The following is a 16,966-nucleotide window of genomic DNA, read 5'->3' on the forward strand; positions in this document are numbered from 1 at the left end:
ATGAGAAGTAAAGGAATTACCTAGTTCATCTATTTAAACATACTGTAGAATAATTTATTTCTGCACTGTAGTTCCATCACATTTGTGTGTTGTTTACTGCCTTTGACTTGAAAAAATACCATTTCGCTGGATGTACTTGCAGAGATGGTATTACTTTAATCCTATATAAATTAGTTGGAACATTTTGATTAACACATTGTTTTATTCCACTGAATCTACAACTGATCAAAATGTTAAAGGTTCAACAAAAAGCACACTCAGTAGACAGTCTGTTTATTGAATAATCGTGCTTCTGCAAAAGGTATAGTCTGAAGAAAGAACAAAAATGGTTCTTTTATGGGAAATATAAAAGACCATTACTACATTCAAATTCAGCATTTTCCTTCGGTTGCCATTTATCTATTATATGATTTCAAACTTCTTTGCATATGTTCAACATATAGAGATTTTAAACATTTTATGGATCACATTTAAGCAAATAACAGTGCATATGATTTTACAGGACCATCTGGCTCTCCCAGTCTGAGAAAAGTAAAAGCCACTCTGGAGAAAACTGTATGAAAGTAAATTGCTTTAAACTATTTTTAGGGGAGATACAAACTCGGGCCTTTAAAAAAAAAAATGTATTCATCCTCCTGCTCTCAGGATGGGACTGATTTCATCAGTCATTATTCAAATACGGGTTTCTCTTTTTTTAAAGAAAGACCAAAAAGTGAAGCTAATGACTCGGCTAACTTTGATTTCCTTTATACTGAAGTTCAATAAGATAAGCCTATTAAATGTGAGCTACTGAAGAAGACCTTTAGTGCCAGATTTCATTATGAGCCATTCTTTTTTTCTTTTCTTTTTTTTAATGATGTTACTAATTGGATCTTGAATCATCATTACAGGTGCTTTCAATTATTTATTCTATATAAATGAGATTGAAGTAAAGCAAGTTTGAAAATGTATCTAAATCCTATTCAAATGCAAATGGAGTAGTAAATCATTAAATGTAATATTGTGATTAACAAGAAGAGCTGGACTGGTCCAAGAAAATGTTGAATGTAAAGCACTATGAAATATGAATAAACTGTAATGGGATAACGATTTTATAACACAGAAGTTAGAACCACAATGTAATTTAGGATGATTATATTGTACTAGTAGATTTTCTCAAGTTAAATCAAGTTGAATCCTGGTTCCTGAGAGAGACAAACAGTAAAGTAATAGTACAATACAGTAATATTGTACAGCAATAGATTAAAAGCCTATGAAGTGTATTTCTTGGAAAAAAAATAATCAGTTAATGTAAAGCTGTTACAAAATTCAACAATAATGATATAAAGTATTGACAGTTTCATGGACTTTAAAAAAAATATATATATCTGGTCATGTGACATTTCATACAGTACTGAGAAAGCATATAGGCTACTTTTCAAGCATAAGATATTAATTTACATTTGTCAGAAATATAGCCGTTTATGAGCATTATGGACAGAACAAAAATGGGGGGGGGGGCTGGAGATAACTTTTTATTTTTTTACCATTCAAGCAATTTTTAAAGATAATTAATAAGCACCTTAAAAGGTCCTTAAAGGTATTAAAAATAAAATATCACTTGGATGAAAACAACAAATATGCGTAGATATAAATAATTGTTGTGTAGGTCTATACATCGTTGCTTCTTCACAAACAATCTGTTTTTCCTGATTGCCATCTGGCAGACGTTCTTAGAGAATCCTGTCACGTACAACCAGATTAAAGAATACATCCATATTGGGTGCCTTATAATGTTCCATGTTAAAAATTTACCTGAGCTTTGCGACTTGTGTACAGCGATCAGCCGTAACATTAAAACCACCTGTCTAATATTGTGTAGGTTGCCTTGTGCTGCCATAACAGCTCTGATCCATCAAGGCATGGACTCCATAAGACCTCTGAAGGTGTGCTGTTGTATCTCACACCAAGATGTTAGCAGCAGACCCTTTAAGTCCTGTAAGTTGTAAGGTGAGGCAGCATACATAGCAAGCTGCAATGCACTGTGTGTTCTGACACCTTTCTATCAGAGCCAGCATTAACTTTTTCAGCAATTTGAGCTACAGTAGCTCTTCTGTGGGATTGGACCAGACGGGATAGCCTTTGATCCCCACGCGCATCGGTGAGCCTTGACCCTGTCGCCAGTTCACCGGTTGTCCTTCCTTGGACAACTTTTGGTAGACACTAACCACTGCATACCAGGAACACCACACAAGACCTGCTGTTTTGGAGATACCCTAGCCATCACAATTTAGCTCTTGTCAAAGTCACTCAGATCCTTACTCTTGCCCATTTTTCCAGCTTTCAACACATCAACTTTGAGAACAGACTGTTCACATGCTGCCTAATATATCCCATCCAGTAACAGCTGGCATTGTAACGAGATAATCAATGTTCTTCTGTGTTCAGTATTATTAATCAATGTTATTATATCCTGTTAGTGGTTTTAATGTTATGGTCGATCAGTGTACATGACACTGTGCAAACGGTAATTAAACGTGTTATGAATGTGATGTGTCTGAAACAGTCCTTCATAGACAATAGAAAACATCTGGTCATGTGACTCAATTGCTATGAAATAGCTGAAATAAGAATAAAGTGTGAAATAATAAATCTGCTTCAGAATTAACATTGTTGATGATATTGTGTATAGAAAAATGGCTCTGTTACAGCCTTGCTTGGTGAAAAATGCTTGCCTGTGACAGAGTGCCACATATTCTTAAAATTCTTTTAAAAATCATATCAAATTAAATTCAGACCTAAGTGAGCAAATTAAAAATGAAAATAATTTTTTCCTGAGCTTATTCCTTCATTCTTCTATAGCATGGTCACATAAAATTGAGTTGTCCAAAAAAAAGCACAACAAATGTGTTATCAATTCAATGTTTCCTCAAATGTTTCTTTTGGGTTTAAACCGTAGTGGAGACGTTCGGCCGTGAAAGAGGCCCAAGCCATGCGCGCTGTGGTGAACATAGCACTCCAGTCCCCGGTGGGAGACACTACTACGGCTCCTCCTCTCCCCTGAACACGCTCAGCCATATACTGCAGAGAGCATTCAGCTGCTTCACACGCTGACTTTCCTATCACACATAAACAATCTTATTTAGTGTCGCTCAAGTGAACACATTCAGCAATGAGCAGGTGTTTCATTATGCAAAATAAACTAAGCATGAATCTCAGTACCGTTTCCTTTATTTGATGTAAAATCATATCACTTTGGGCAATGATAACATCTGAAACATGCACTGAATAATGGAGAGGAACAAACAGATGCAACTACAGCAAATATGCAAATAAACTAATATCTATTCAATGTCACTGGGCATAATAATACAATAATGAACACCAAATGTGTACTACTACTACTATTAGTAGTAGTAGTAGTAATAGTAGTAGTAGTAGTAGTAATAATAATAATAATAATAATAAAAGTAGTAGTAATAATAGTAGTAGTAGTAGTAGTAATAATAATGATAATAAAAGTAGTAGTAGTAGTAATAATAATAATAAAAATAATCATTATTATTATTATTAAAATAGTAGTGATTATTACTATTAATTCTACTACTACTAATAGTAATACACATTTGGTATTGATAAGATTTATTTTATATTATATATTATTTTATTATGTGTTAGACTGTATACAAATTATTGTTGTTAATAATAATAATAATAATAATTGTTGTTGGGTATTGGTAAGAAGTATTATAATTATAATGTATGTCATTGTAATAGTAGATTTCATATTATTTTTTAATTAACAAAACTATTCTTACCAATACCAAATAACTACTACTACTACTACTACTACTACTACTACTAATAATAATAATAATAAGGGGCCCTTTAGGCATTCTATCAAGGAGATCTTAATGGTACTATGTAGAGCCCTACACTATCATCAAAAGTTCTCAACATAGCTAGAACCATCCAAAGAACCCTCTTTTCTATGATTCATTCATTCCTCATGGTTTGCATGGTCGTTCAGGTCAGAGTGCAATGTCAAACGATATCCACCGTTGCTTTTTTTTTTTACCTTTTCACCTTCTGCTTTACCTTCACAAAAATAAAATCCATTTCTAACTTCAAAAGCCCAAATGTTAGGCACACACGTTGTTCTACTACTACTGTTCCAGTTCCCAGCGCAACAGAAAAAGTCTCAGGATTTCAATTTGTGTCCTGCTGTGTGATAAAGCAGTGTAACCTGGTAGACTCCATGGACACAACATCCTTCAGACAGAGAACCGTATCACACAGGCTCAAACTAGTGCTAGAGTTCAGGCATTTATTCATTATAGGTGCTGTGGAACAGAAGACTGTCTGAAAAAAGATAAACGGCAGACGCTCTGCCTTAAAAGTTTCTTCTAGCTTTGACTCAGGCACAACACATTTCTGAGCATGGCAAGAAACCAGAGAATATGCGGGTTTTAATCAAAGAAGCAGCGATTTTACATGAAAGACCTGGCAGCGCAAGCCATCGCAGTTCCCAGAGCCAGATGGAGTGGCTCGGTTGCTATGCGGAGGCTGGTGTTTAAAAGGATAATCATGAAGACAGAGAGTAAAAAAAACGAAGCGACTCTGTCCATTTCCACAGTCATTACTGCAGAAATCACAAGCAAACAATAGCCTGCTGACCCTCAACACACACACACTGCCTCATTATCCTCTACCAACAGTGGCTGTCTGTCTGATCTCCTCCCCTCTTACACACCAATTAAAATGATTGGCAAAGGCAGTGTCAGATCCTCTTGCCACATACGTTAGCATGGCATGCTCATGCAAAATCTGAAGATGGTGTGGCTGTGGAGAGAGATTTTACAAAGCACTGCATGCACAACATTTGAAAAAAGAAAAGAAAAGAAAAGAACACCAGCAAAAGGAAAGATGAGAAAGAACACAACTATGCCCAGCAGGTTGAAGTGGTGGCCAGAAGGATTTGATAGTGGAGTTCACAAAATGTTTTTTAACGTGATCTTCAAATAAACAGCTTTGTTAACAGTTTTCTAAGCTTTGTTCTCGCTAATCATGGTTTATGAGTTTTCGTTTACGCTCTGCAAGTTTACGTTCTGACACAAAACTCAGCGATTTACTCTCATTGGTTAGTGAGATTTGGATCTACATCTCCCTGACCAGGAAGTTGAGACTTCAGTGTCACAAATTTTAGAGAGCGTTCTGAATGCGGTTCTCTCTATAGTTATAGTGTTTGTGCTTTGTAGTGGAAAATACTTCCTTAGTCAGTATATTAGTTTGTAACTAATATTTGAGGTTTGGGTAGACTCATACGACTATTTTTTCGAGACTCTCAGGAGTGGCACTGAGAATCGTCGTCATCATCATCAACGTCTTCTTCCTCCTCCTCCTCAGCTGGACACTCAAGCTGTCAATCTAAATCTCACTAGCCAATGAGAGTAAATCGCTGTTACGCCCCGCCCCTACGAAGTTTGTGCCAGAATGGTGAACATAAACATGTGGCGCATAAACGAAAATTTTGAAAGCGTAAACGAAATCTCCAGCGCATTCATAAACCATGATTACCAAAAATAAAGCTTAGAAAACTGTTTACAAAAATGCTGTATATTTAAAGACCATGTTAAATATTTGCCACTGAGCTCACTGTTTTCTGCTTCAGAGTGTTTTCTTCTTTGTCATTGTAGATTTTGTGTGTGTGTGTGTGTGTGTGTGTGTGTGTGTGTATGTGTGTGTGTGTGTGTGTGTGTGTATATATATATATATATATATATATATATATATATATGTGTGTGTGTGTGTGTGTGTGTGTGTAAGAAGAAGAAAAGAAGCCTTTATTGGTCACATATACATTACAGAACAGTGAAATTTTCTTTGCATTTCCCAGCTCGTTAGAAAGTTGGGGTCAGAGTGCAGGCTCAGCCATGATACAGTGCCCCTGGAGCAGAGAGGGTTAAGGGCCTTCCTCAAGGGCCCAACAGCATTTACAAATGCTTTGGTATTATGGTATTCATTAAGATATCTTAATGTTCCTGTGTCCACTGTGAGCAACACTGTCAAGAAGTTTACAGCTTCCCATGTCACTGTAGCTAATCTCCTTGCACGTGGATGAAAGAGAAACATTGAAAAATTGCAACAAAGGATTGTTCGAATAGTGGATAAAGAACCTCAATCAACTTCCAAATAAATTCAAGCTGACCTGCAGACACAGGGTACAACAGTGTCAGCTTGTACCATCCGTCACCATCTGAATAAAAAGGTACTCTATGTTAGGAGACCCAGGAGGTCCCCTCTGCTGACGCAGAAACATAAAGTCAGATCCTTCTGGGAGAATGTCCTGTGGACAGGTGAGACTAAAACAGAGCTTTTTGGTAATGCACATCATTCTTCTGTTTTCAGAAAACGAAATGAGGCCTTCAAAGAAAGGAACACAGTCCCTACAGTCAAGCATGGTGGAGGTTCAGTGATGTTTTGGGGTTGCTTTGCTGCTTCAGGCACTGGATGTCTTGACTGTGTGCATGGAATTATGAAATCTGAAGACTACCAAATAATTCTTTGGTGAACTGTAGGACCCAGTGTCAGAAAGCTTGGTCTTTGTCAGAGGTCATGGTCTTACAGCAGGACAATGACCCAAAACATATTTCAAAAAGCACCCAAAAATGGTTTAAGACAAAGCGCTGGACAGTTCTGAAGTAGCCAACAATGAGTCCAGATCTAAATCCCACAGAGCACCTGTGGAGAGATCTCAAAACAGCAGTTGTGAGAAGGAACCCTTAAAGTCTGAAAGACCTGGAGCAAAGAAGAGTGCTCCAAAACTCCAGTTTTTATTTTACATACAACATTTTTATGTTCAAATGAAGCTCTTTATCCTATCCAGGGTCATTGTGAATCTGGAGCCTGTTCAGGGAACACTGAGCATGTGATGGGAATACACCCTGGATGGGATTGCTATAGATTTTGCTTTACTATTTTGACTAGAAAGACTCAAAAACTGAATCTGGATCTGTTTCTTTAATCCACTGGAGGCTAGATTTGCCACTACAATCCTGCATCCAAGTGCAGCATTGAACATGTGTATTTATATCACTTTCTGATTTATAAAATGGTGCACTGTTCCTTAATACATCGATCAACACATATCTAAATGTGCATGCGAAAGCCTCTCATCCCATCTTTTCTCACCCGAATGTTATGTCTTCTCGATAATAAATACTCCCTACCGATTTCAATATTGGGATAAAACCCAATGGCAAAGCAGTAGGAAAAATGAATAAGAAAGAATTTCAGAGACAAAATGGATGCTCAGTAAAAGTTTGATTAACAGTGTAAATTGATGGAATGTCAGCATGCTGCAGTGGCTGTAAAGGCTCTCACAGATATAGTGTGAGTCGCTGCCCACAAGATTAGTGCCAATAACACTCCACAAAGCCTGGAGAGTCACCACTCCTTCAATCTGAGTCTATCTGATCTGATTTTAGGTGAAGGTAAGTCAAATTAAATTGTAATAAAGGCATATCTCTTCTTGTAAACAGTAAGCAGTCTGCACAGAGGTTAGGTAATGCAGTTCCTTTTCTTCCACTCAGACAGTAATGAAATGGGGGACTCTGGTGTCAGACACTCGGCTTCAGTTGGGAAGGAGGAAAGAGATATTGAGCTCAGCTGGCAGTGTGTAAAGCATGCACTACATCCTCTGTCTCATTCGCTGGGTCTGGGCATGCTCTCACTATGTGCCTGAAATGCTAAGAGGCTGTGAATGCAGTCATACCATGTCCTTCTTCAAGATCCAACCACATATATAATCTTTCTCTGCTTAGTGTCCTGGAACCTCAATGGGCCTTGTCCTTCCATTCTGAACAACCCAGTGTTTAAAATATGCTGGGGGTTTTTTCTGTGTCGGTCAGCACTCAGAGAAAATGTCAGCAATGTGGACATGAGACAATGGATTTGTAAAAGTATTATATTGAAAACATACTGTTATGCTACATAGTCACCTAAAAATCCGCCAACCAGCCTTGTTGGCACAGCTAATAATATTATTATGCCTTCCTCTCCCCCCCCCCCCCCCCCCCCCCGCACTCCTGTATCGATTTACCAAGTACTCAGAATCATTTTGGAAGTTTTTATAGGTTGATCTGAATTACAGCAAGTGCCAAAATGTAAATATAATAATATTCTGTTTATTTACATTTTGTTTATTGTTCATCTAGTTGATTTGTGAGGTTAGTTATATTTGGTTGTCCATGATCTTGTCTTCCACTCTCACCACTGGTGGCTAAGGTAAGCCACGCTTATGTGACACATTTGCTAGCACAGGACATGTTTGCAGAATGCAAAATACTTCTTAAAGACTGTCCAGCTGAGTAGTCCTCTGGTGACCAAGCCCAAGACTGTTGTACTGCTGTAACTACTCAGTCAGAACATCAGTTAATTGTGTTGGGAGCCAGACAGGCGCTGGCCAACGCCAACAGACACGTATGTCGCTAGCCAAGGGGAGTCACAAATACGCCTGTCTGGGTTTAGTTGCTACAGTGCCATGCAAAGTACATTATCTAACCTTATGCTCTGCTCGTATCATGTTCACGTAATCTGGAACTCGTATAGACATTTACACACCTTGTTTTCCTGCTTAGCATGAGAGAATGTTAGTGTTTCTGTTTCAACCCCGTATGTCCACTTTTCCACCTCACACTGACTGTGTGAGCTAGCGTTTGGCAGAATTGACACCTGTCAGCCGCCAATAAGACACGAGTATTTCCCCGGACTTTCCTGTAAACCCTGTCTGATTGGTCTCACCTCCGTTCACTGAAGGTAGAAAATTACAACACTGTTGTCTTCTTTTAGTGATGTTCAGTTACACAGTGACAAACTGCTCCAAGTGGAGAATTAATCGGGGCTAAAGAAAAAATCTCCGGGGCTACGGCCCTGAATGCCCAGGCCAGGTTACGCCCCTGGACAAACCGAGCAAAATTTTGAAAATCTTAGCACATCCTCTGTCTGCAGTTCTCTGTATAAGTAAGCACCCTGTCTCTCACATTGCAACAAACAAGGCTTCACCCAGGGCCTCTTTCATTATACTCTTCGACACGTAAAGACACTAGTAATTGCAAAAATTTTGATTGTGGTAAAAGGATCATCCATTTTTAAACCAGTTTGACTGTCTGTAAAAAAGTTTGTTGGTGTCTATTGGAGCAGTGTGAACATGGCAGTCATGTTACCCAACATTTTAAATCAAATAGCAAACTTTTAAAAGTTTGTCTGTGCAGTGTGAACCAAGCTTTAATAGGGTAACCATGGCCTATATAATATTGAGGGATTATATCCACCACACTCAAATAGAATATATAATATGAAGCAAACCTCTGAACAAACCTTGCTTGAAGTCTGTTGCCAACACTACTTTTTTTTTTTTAATTAAAGGGTTGACCCAGGCCATCTTGCATCTTGTACAACATCAGAAAGCAATTGAGCTTAAGAGATTATTTGCATATTCATTTAATGAAATTGCTTTCTGTTATAACTGGCAAATTTATTCTCCAAAGATGCTTTTTTTGCTCTAGGCATGAAGTCATATCTGGATTACACAGGATTTATACAGTCCCACACCACTGGCATGCTGTCTGGGAGAAGCCTGACTGATCAGTCATACTGAGATTCTCTACAGTGGGATGTTTTCCCAATTAAAATGGGATAATTTCCAATTAAAATCATCCAATCGCTGAGAACTCCAGTGTAGTTAGGATTTGCAGCATGATATGTATAGCCAGTTCGAATCTGTATAGCTCTTGGGATCTAAATGACCTCATAAACCAGTCAACTGATCTCTTAATTCTACAATTTGAATACTAACGGTGCCAACTGTCATTCAATTTGGACGTAACTGCAAATATCTCAGTGCTTTATAATTTTTATTACCACACAAATTGTGTATTTCAGCAGAAGAAATACTAGATTTCATAGGTCATGAAACAGAACAAATGTAAGATAAGAAAAGAATTATATTAAGATTTCCAGTTCTAATACTTTCCAACAAATTTGTGAATTAGTTTTCTATTACACCATGCATGTCAAGCTTATTTTTATACCTTCAAAAAGGTGCATGAAACCTGGCGTATGCAGCATTTTTGTACTTATGCATCATCTACGTATATGTGAGGACTCAAATATTTAATTCCCGGTTTTCAATAAAGACAACGCAAAGACATTTATCTAGGCTGGCTACCTGGGGAGTATTGTGTCCAGTGATTTATCACTTCTTCTATCTGCACACCAGATCGAGTTCCATGACATCCACTAAATTGATTTCGCTCCTGACTCGTGTGAGGTGTTTCCTTTCATTTGTCCCAATGTGTTATGTTTACTTCATGTCAATCAGTCTAACACCTAAATGGGTTTGCTAGATAAACCTTGGATTCACATTGAACATCGGTTTTAAGGATTAGATGAGCAACAAACTGCAGATCCAAAGATCCAAAGGGAAAGAAAATGGTCAGTCAGTACCTTGTTCCATGTGAAAGAGGATTAGCCTGGCCAAGGTGACTTTCAGAATAGACTCGCCATGGCCAGTGCAGGACACAGCACCACTCCTATTGTCTGCATATCCACCTGATCCTTATCACAGACACAAGACAGCACAAAAATACCAAGTCTTAATTAACAGGACCTTATGATAAAGCAAATATTACTGAAAAGTAACGATCTCTTTAGAGTAAATAGAATGCACCAGAGCTGCAGCAGTAACATCAATGATCACCTTAAAATACAAGGTCAAGCAGCTCACCAATGCAAGGAGAATCTCCAACTCTTCCCACCATTTTGTTCCTGATTCCTCCTGTTGAGGTTGCACAGGCAACATTCCCAAATGCATCAAGAGCTACTGCTCCAACTGTGTCATGGACACTGCAAAATCACACAAGTTTAAACAGGTTTGAACAGCTTCAGTTATGCACTGGCATGTCATTTAAAACATGTGCACCTTGCGCAAGAGAGTGAATTATTAATATATTTAACACAAATCATCTTCTTTGAAGTTCTCCAACATTTCCACATGTCCTGTCAATCATGGTCTATTAATAATCTAAAGGGAAAGAAAGATTATTTTCCAAACTGTGTGGAAAACTTTGAACTTCATCTCATATTTTGAAAGGGGTAACCCAAGAGTGCATACTCTGATACTGCTAAAGATATAGTATGATTGATTTGAGAGATAGAATCTCGCCCAAATAACATCCTCAAACATATAACATCTGAAAATAATTTTCTAGTTTAGCCTAAAGACCTTTCCAATCCTCCTGTGCTTTCCTCTGAATTTTAATGCTTCAAACACATCCATATACCAAACTGAATATTATATGCATCATAGACAAGTAGCAGGGATAGAAATGTAATTTTCAGGCACATAAATGGGACACAGTTGCACTTAGACACCAAATTATCATCCGTTGGACAAGGACAAGCAAAAAGACTCCAGTTATAGGTCATATAGGAATCATGTGAACCATGCAGGAATTATGGATATTTTTTAGACAATTTCCCCATTTATGAATATAATACAAATTACATTATCAAAAGAATAGTTATATATAGATTTAAGTCTATAATCCATAGACATTGCCAGATTCTCTGCTAGACTCATAATAATACCTTTAGGTCCTGCTTATTTTCAGGACTTGGTTATTAGTTTTATTAGTTATTTTATTAGTTAGTTGTTATTAGGTTGTTTTTTTTGTTTTTTTTACATGGATTCAGTAAATGAAATTTATGCTCAGTTTGTTCAGGGAATTATTATATTTCAAATCCAACGTGCTAGATCACAGAGCGAATCAAAATCAGGCCGATCATTTCAATTATATTTGGCACTACAAAGCAGTACTTCCAGTTTCAGTTCATTGTTCTGCTACAAGGTGAAACATAACCGACCACATTTTGAGACATGTGGTTAAATCTGAGCAGTTGAGATGCTTCTGTACATTTCAGAATTCTTCTTAATACAATCCTCAGTAAAGACGAGTGATCCAGTTCCACTGGCAGCTGTAACATGCCACATCCGCCATGTCTCACTGATGAGGTGAGATTTCTTTCACTGTGGCACACGTTAGTCTTCAGATCGGTCATAGAAATTAGCAAGTTTTTAATTTAAAATTTAAAAAAAGGTAAGAGACATTCCCCAGGCTATTCTCAGAGAGGCCAGGAAGCAAATATTTTTCTTATGAAGAATATTTGTCTGATCCAGCTGGCAAGGATTCATGAGGCATCAATCACTTTTGACACAAACCTGATTACTCCTTTAAATCGCCAGTATTAGCTGAATCAAGCATAGCAGCTTTGGGGAAAACTGCATCTCAAAAGCTCTCTAATGGTGGACTGTATTTCAAGCCATATAGAATTATAAAAATAGGTAGTAAATCTTTTCAAGCCGTCTAATAAACTGTATAAGAGGGCATGAAAACATTCAAATTTAAAGCTGTTCCTCCGCTGTCCTGAACCACAGGTGGTGGAATTCAGTTTCTCTCAAAGTGCATGAGAGAAATAACTGAAGTTAAAAATGTACAGATACATGATATACCATCCATCCATCCATTTTCCATCCCAAATATCCTACACACGGTTGTGGGGGAGCCTGGAGCCTATCCCAGGGACCGCACGGCACAAGGCAGGGGACACCCTGGATGGGTTGCCAACGCATCACAGGGCACAATCGCACACACACTCACACACTACAGACAATTTGGAAATGCCAATCAGCCTACACCGCATGTCTTTGGACTGCTACCCGGAGGAAACCCCTGAAGCACGAGGAGGACATGCAAACTCCATGCACACAGGGCAGAGGCAGTATTTGAACCCCCAACCCCGGAGGTACGAGCCAAACTATAGAACACATATATGAAATTTATACAGTATTATATTAGTGACTGATGACTGTGAACAAGATACAGCAATAATGGTAATGATATGGCATATAATAGCAGTTACATCACAAGACTTGATTTAAATAATTTGTCAGAGGTTATTGAGTGTGATAAATCTTCTATAATAGCACGGTTCTGATGATCGTTCCAGCAGTAATTCAAATTTAATTTTTATTAGTATATATTAATTTACTTGTTCTAATGTGTTATCCTTTCTATTTACATTTATGGGATTTGGAAGACGTCCTTATCCAGAGCGACTTACAGTACATTAATCTCATTTATACATCTGAGCAGTTGAGGGTTAAGAGCCTGGCTCAAGGGCCCAACAGTGGAAGCTTGGCAGTGCTGGGGTTTGAGCTCATGACCCTCCGATAAGTAGCCCAACGTCTTAACTTGAATGGTAGCTCAGTGGTTAAGACGTTAAAGTGTATAGTCATTGATATGGTGAAATCTTGGGTATCAGTGCGTTGTAATGGTCAGTAACCCTTCTGCCACAGGAAAGCTATACTTAAAAGATAGGCTTTTTAAAAATGTTATTAATATTTAAGAGAGAGGAAAAAAAAGAGTGGCTGGTGAGAGAATAAATGTTATAGCTATTAGAAGATAACTGTAATTGTAAGTAAATATAACTATGTTAATGGTTAAAAAGAACAATGAAACACTCATTAATAAAATAATGTAACTGTTGGCAACATGCTGTGGTATAAGAGGAATAAAACACATCAGCGTCACATTCAGCCATATCGCACAACCTCATTTTCCGATAACAGCACACCCCGTTGTGTTTCAATTCTTATTTATGTACACCTACATAGAAAGATATGCAATTATTAATTTTCACTTCCTCAAATACAAGCCATTTTTTGACCTCCAGGACCACGAAACTATGATTACTGCATTAAAATCTGCTCTGTGTGCCATCAAACTGGGCCTGTTGTAATATACGAGCAGGGTCAGGCAGTATGGGCAGCAGGTTGGCACATAATCACCCTAAACGAAGGCACAGGATAATTGTGTTCCAAGGGCTGTGTATTAAAGAGCCCAGTGACAGCAGTGTGGCTGAGCGCAGGGAGGTCATCAATAATGGAGGTGCGGCGGGAAGGGATGAAAGGTTGTAGCTCAGCCAGCTGTCACTTAACACCCCCTCGGCACTATTTTTACTGGCTCCCAATAGGTCTGAGGTTACACTCCGCCACGACCGAGCCTCCTCTACCTCACCTCCTGGGGAAACAGAGGTGACAGGAACAGTACTCCCTGCTCTAGCTGCAATGCCTTAACCCTCATGTTCTGGTCAAATCCTGCTGACCTACTGCTTCTGATTTTGTAACAAAACTATTCAAATTTCATTTGAAAATTTATTTAAACATATGGATGCATGACGAGGAGTAATAATAATAATAATAATAATAAAGTGGCTATGTTATAAGTGTGGTCTCTTCCAGGATGACTCTGACACAAAGGTTCACTGAATTATTTGATGAGAATGAAAATTATGTAAATCATATGCTTTGGCCTTGACAGTCACCAGATCTTAACCCAGACCCATTGGAGATTTTGGACTGACATGTTAGACAGCGTTCTTCAGCGAGATCATTTGGAAGAATGGTGGTGACCCAGCACACTTTCCAAAGACATTAAAAAAAAAAAAAAAATCACTGTTTTGCTTCATATTTATGTCATTTTTAATGTTTTCATTCCACTATTTTCTTTTGGATAATAATACACACATTCATTCACTTATATAATTAATATAATTCATATAATATACTTATATTAATTATATTCATCCAAATCTTCATTTGAGAAAATGAGACAAGCCCATAAAGTCTTCTGGAAAGATTCATTTTACCACTGTCCTAGTTATAGTAAAATAAAATAATTAAAAAAAATGCTCATTCTTTATTTGACTAAACATAATACATATGAGTTGTAGCAGCTCTGAGGTTTCTGACACACACATAGATATACACTTATCCTCAAACAGTACTAATAGATGCTTTGTTTAATAAATTGACCTGTCAGTAGGATGACATTTCCTGCTTACTAAATGTATTACAAAAGAAACCTGTATGAAGTGGTATTACGTTTCATTATGTGTTCAGTAGGGATGGATAGACTAAAAACTTCACACTAGAGAGCTGCAGTTCTGAAATCAACTCACTATTCAAATGCCTAGAGGAAGAAACCTGTTAGGAAAAACACCTTTCCTCACAAATGTTTATTATATATATATATATATATATATATATATATATATATATATATAAAATGGCATATATATGGCATATAAGTTCTTTGAAGCTTTTGTGCACAGCAAATTCACATCATGAGATTTCCATCACCATAATCCCAAAAAGAATTCTGTTAAATTTAAAAACTAACATTGATGGCATTTCAAATGTGACATCTGAAAGTAAACGGTCTCTAGTAAAGTGTAAAGAGCAACTTTATAATCATTATTTTCTGTAATAGGGTCCATTATATTTAAATTTAATGACACATTTTCCAACAGATTGCTTTAATTTTCTTCTTTGTTTCACTGAAATGAAATGGGATTAACTCTAGTCCTGAAACTTGGCTTACTCACAAACATGCTCTCAAATGGAGAGCTACTTACCACTGCGAGTTAAAAAGCTCTTTGACACCAACAGTGTACTTCTTGTAGTGCTGCCACTCTTTCCTCTCCTGCTCCGTCACCAAAGCCTGTGTTGGGACTGTAGGAACGCTGATGCTCTCTGCAAACAGGTTCGCTCCTCGGCCTGTCAACATGATGTGCTCAGTCTGGAGAACCCATAATAGAAAAACAAGAAAAGACACGTGTGTTAATTATTTTGAGGCAAAATGACGCACCAAAACATGACAATTATCTAATATAATTAACCACACTGACATAGAGCTTTTAGCAAGAATGTGTTAAACAGCTAACTGAATTTAAATTGAATATGAAATGTTTGTATTATCTCTGCACACACCTTCATGTGTCATACTAGAGACAGAAAAAGGCACACACTCTTGTGTGTAGTTATTACTGTAATGCAAGTGAAAGATACTGTTGTGTAAATCATCTCCACAGCTCTGGATGTAAAATAAAGTGTGCCCAAACACCTTAAGCACTGTATGATACATTGTATGGCAGTGGTCATACACTGTATCATACAGTAAACAAAAAGAAAATAATTTTTTAAAAATGGAGCTGCTAAATATTAAGTAGAGATAACACCTTGCAATTTTTTCACTGTTGCTTGGCGCACACGCAAAAAAGACTGCCACCTTGTCTATCAACATACAATAGGGTCTTAGAGGTAAAATTCAGCTTTATATCTCTGCCTGTAAGGATTTTACTTTTTAATAATGATGGCATCTCTGAAATTTGAACCTTCTGTGCACTTTCTCTGTCTGTTGCTCTTGAAATGATGGTCCCTGTTCAGAAAGAACATGAGAAAGAATACGTATATACCCTATTAAAGGAATTACTTTATTTTATTTCATTCAGTTGCTCCCTAATTTTCAAAAATTAAAAATATTTATAGCAAAAAAAATCAATGTACAGAGAATTTACATTGTAGCATTAAGCAAGTTAAAATAAAACTTTAACTATTTATGAATATGAATTTCCTTTCACTGTCTATTTGTCTCTAAATTGGTGCAATACTGTCTTCAAAATACATGGCAACATGAGCAAAAGTGACACAATACTGCTCTATTTTTCCTCGGATTGAAATAAAAAAAACTGAGATGCAACATCTTTCCAGCTTGGGAAACTTTTAAATATTAAAGTGGTTATTAATGTCATTTTTCTCTGTCATGTATAGCACAGTGTAAATCACAGGCAGGAGCAAGAGCTCAGTGAAGCTCGATCGTTGCATTGATCACAGACTGATGAATTTTTAATATGGCCTATTAAACAGTGCCACCAATCCCCGGGAAGGCCAAGGTCTTTCGGGGCAGTCACCACAGGTGCTGCGTCTAATCAATTCTCTTGTAAGACCGGCTTCTTGTTTCCCTTGTGTCTGCTGCAATGGAAGGTGAAATTTGTGTATCAGAGGTGTGAAAGCAAGTTAATAGAG

The 16,966-nt window shown here is 37.4% G+C and overlaps 1 protein-coding gene across 1 annotated transcript in view; it reads right to left on the reverse strand.

The window, feature by feature from the left end:
- Nucleotides 1-289: 289 nt before the first annotated feature.
- The window catches only part of si:dkey-103j14.5 (isoaspartyl peptidase/L-asparaginase), a 28,039-nt gene continuing 11,362 nt past the window's right edge, over nt 290-16,966 (reverse strand). Inside the window, exons 4-7 of the mRNA XM_053621818.1 lie at nt 15,517-15,680; nt 10,766-10,884; nt 10,486-10,596; nt 290-3,098 (exon numbers count right to left, since the gene is read on the reverse strand). Coding sequence (XP_053477793.1) covers nt 2,893-3,098; nt 10,486-10,596; nt 10,766-10,884; nt 15,517-15,680 — 600 coding nt within the window. The 3' untranslated portion in view covers nt 290-2,892. The remainder of the gene's footprint in view (nt 3,099-10,485; nt 10,597-10,765; nt 10,885-15,516; nt 15,681-16,966) is intronic.

This window comes from Ictalurus furcatus, chromosome 3, assembly GCF_023375685.1.
Source record: "Ictalurus furcatus strain D&B chromosome 3, Billie_1.0, whole genome shotgun sequence".
Classification (NCBI taxonomy): Eukaryota; Metazoa; Chordata; class Actinopteri; order Siluriformes; family Ictaluridae; genus Ictalurus; species Ictalurus furcatus.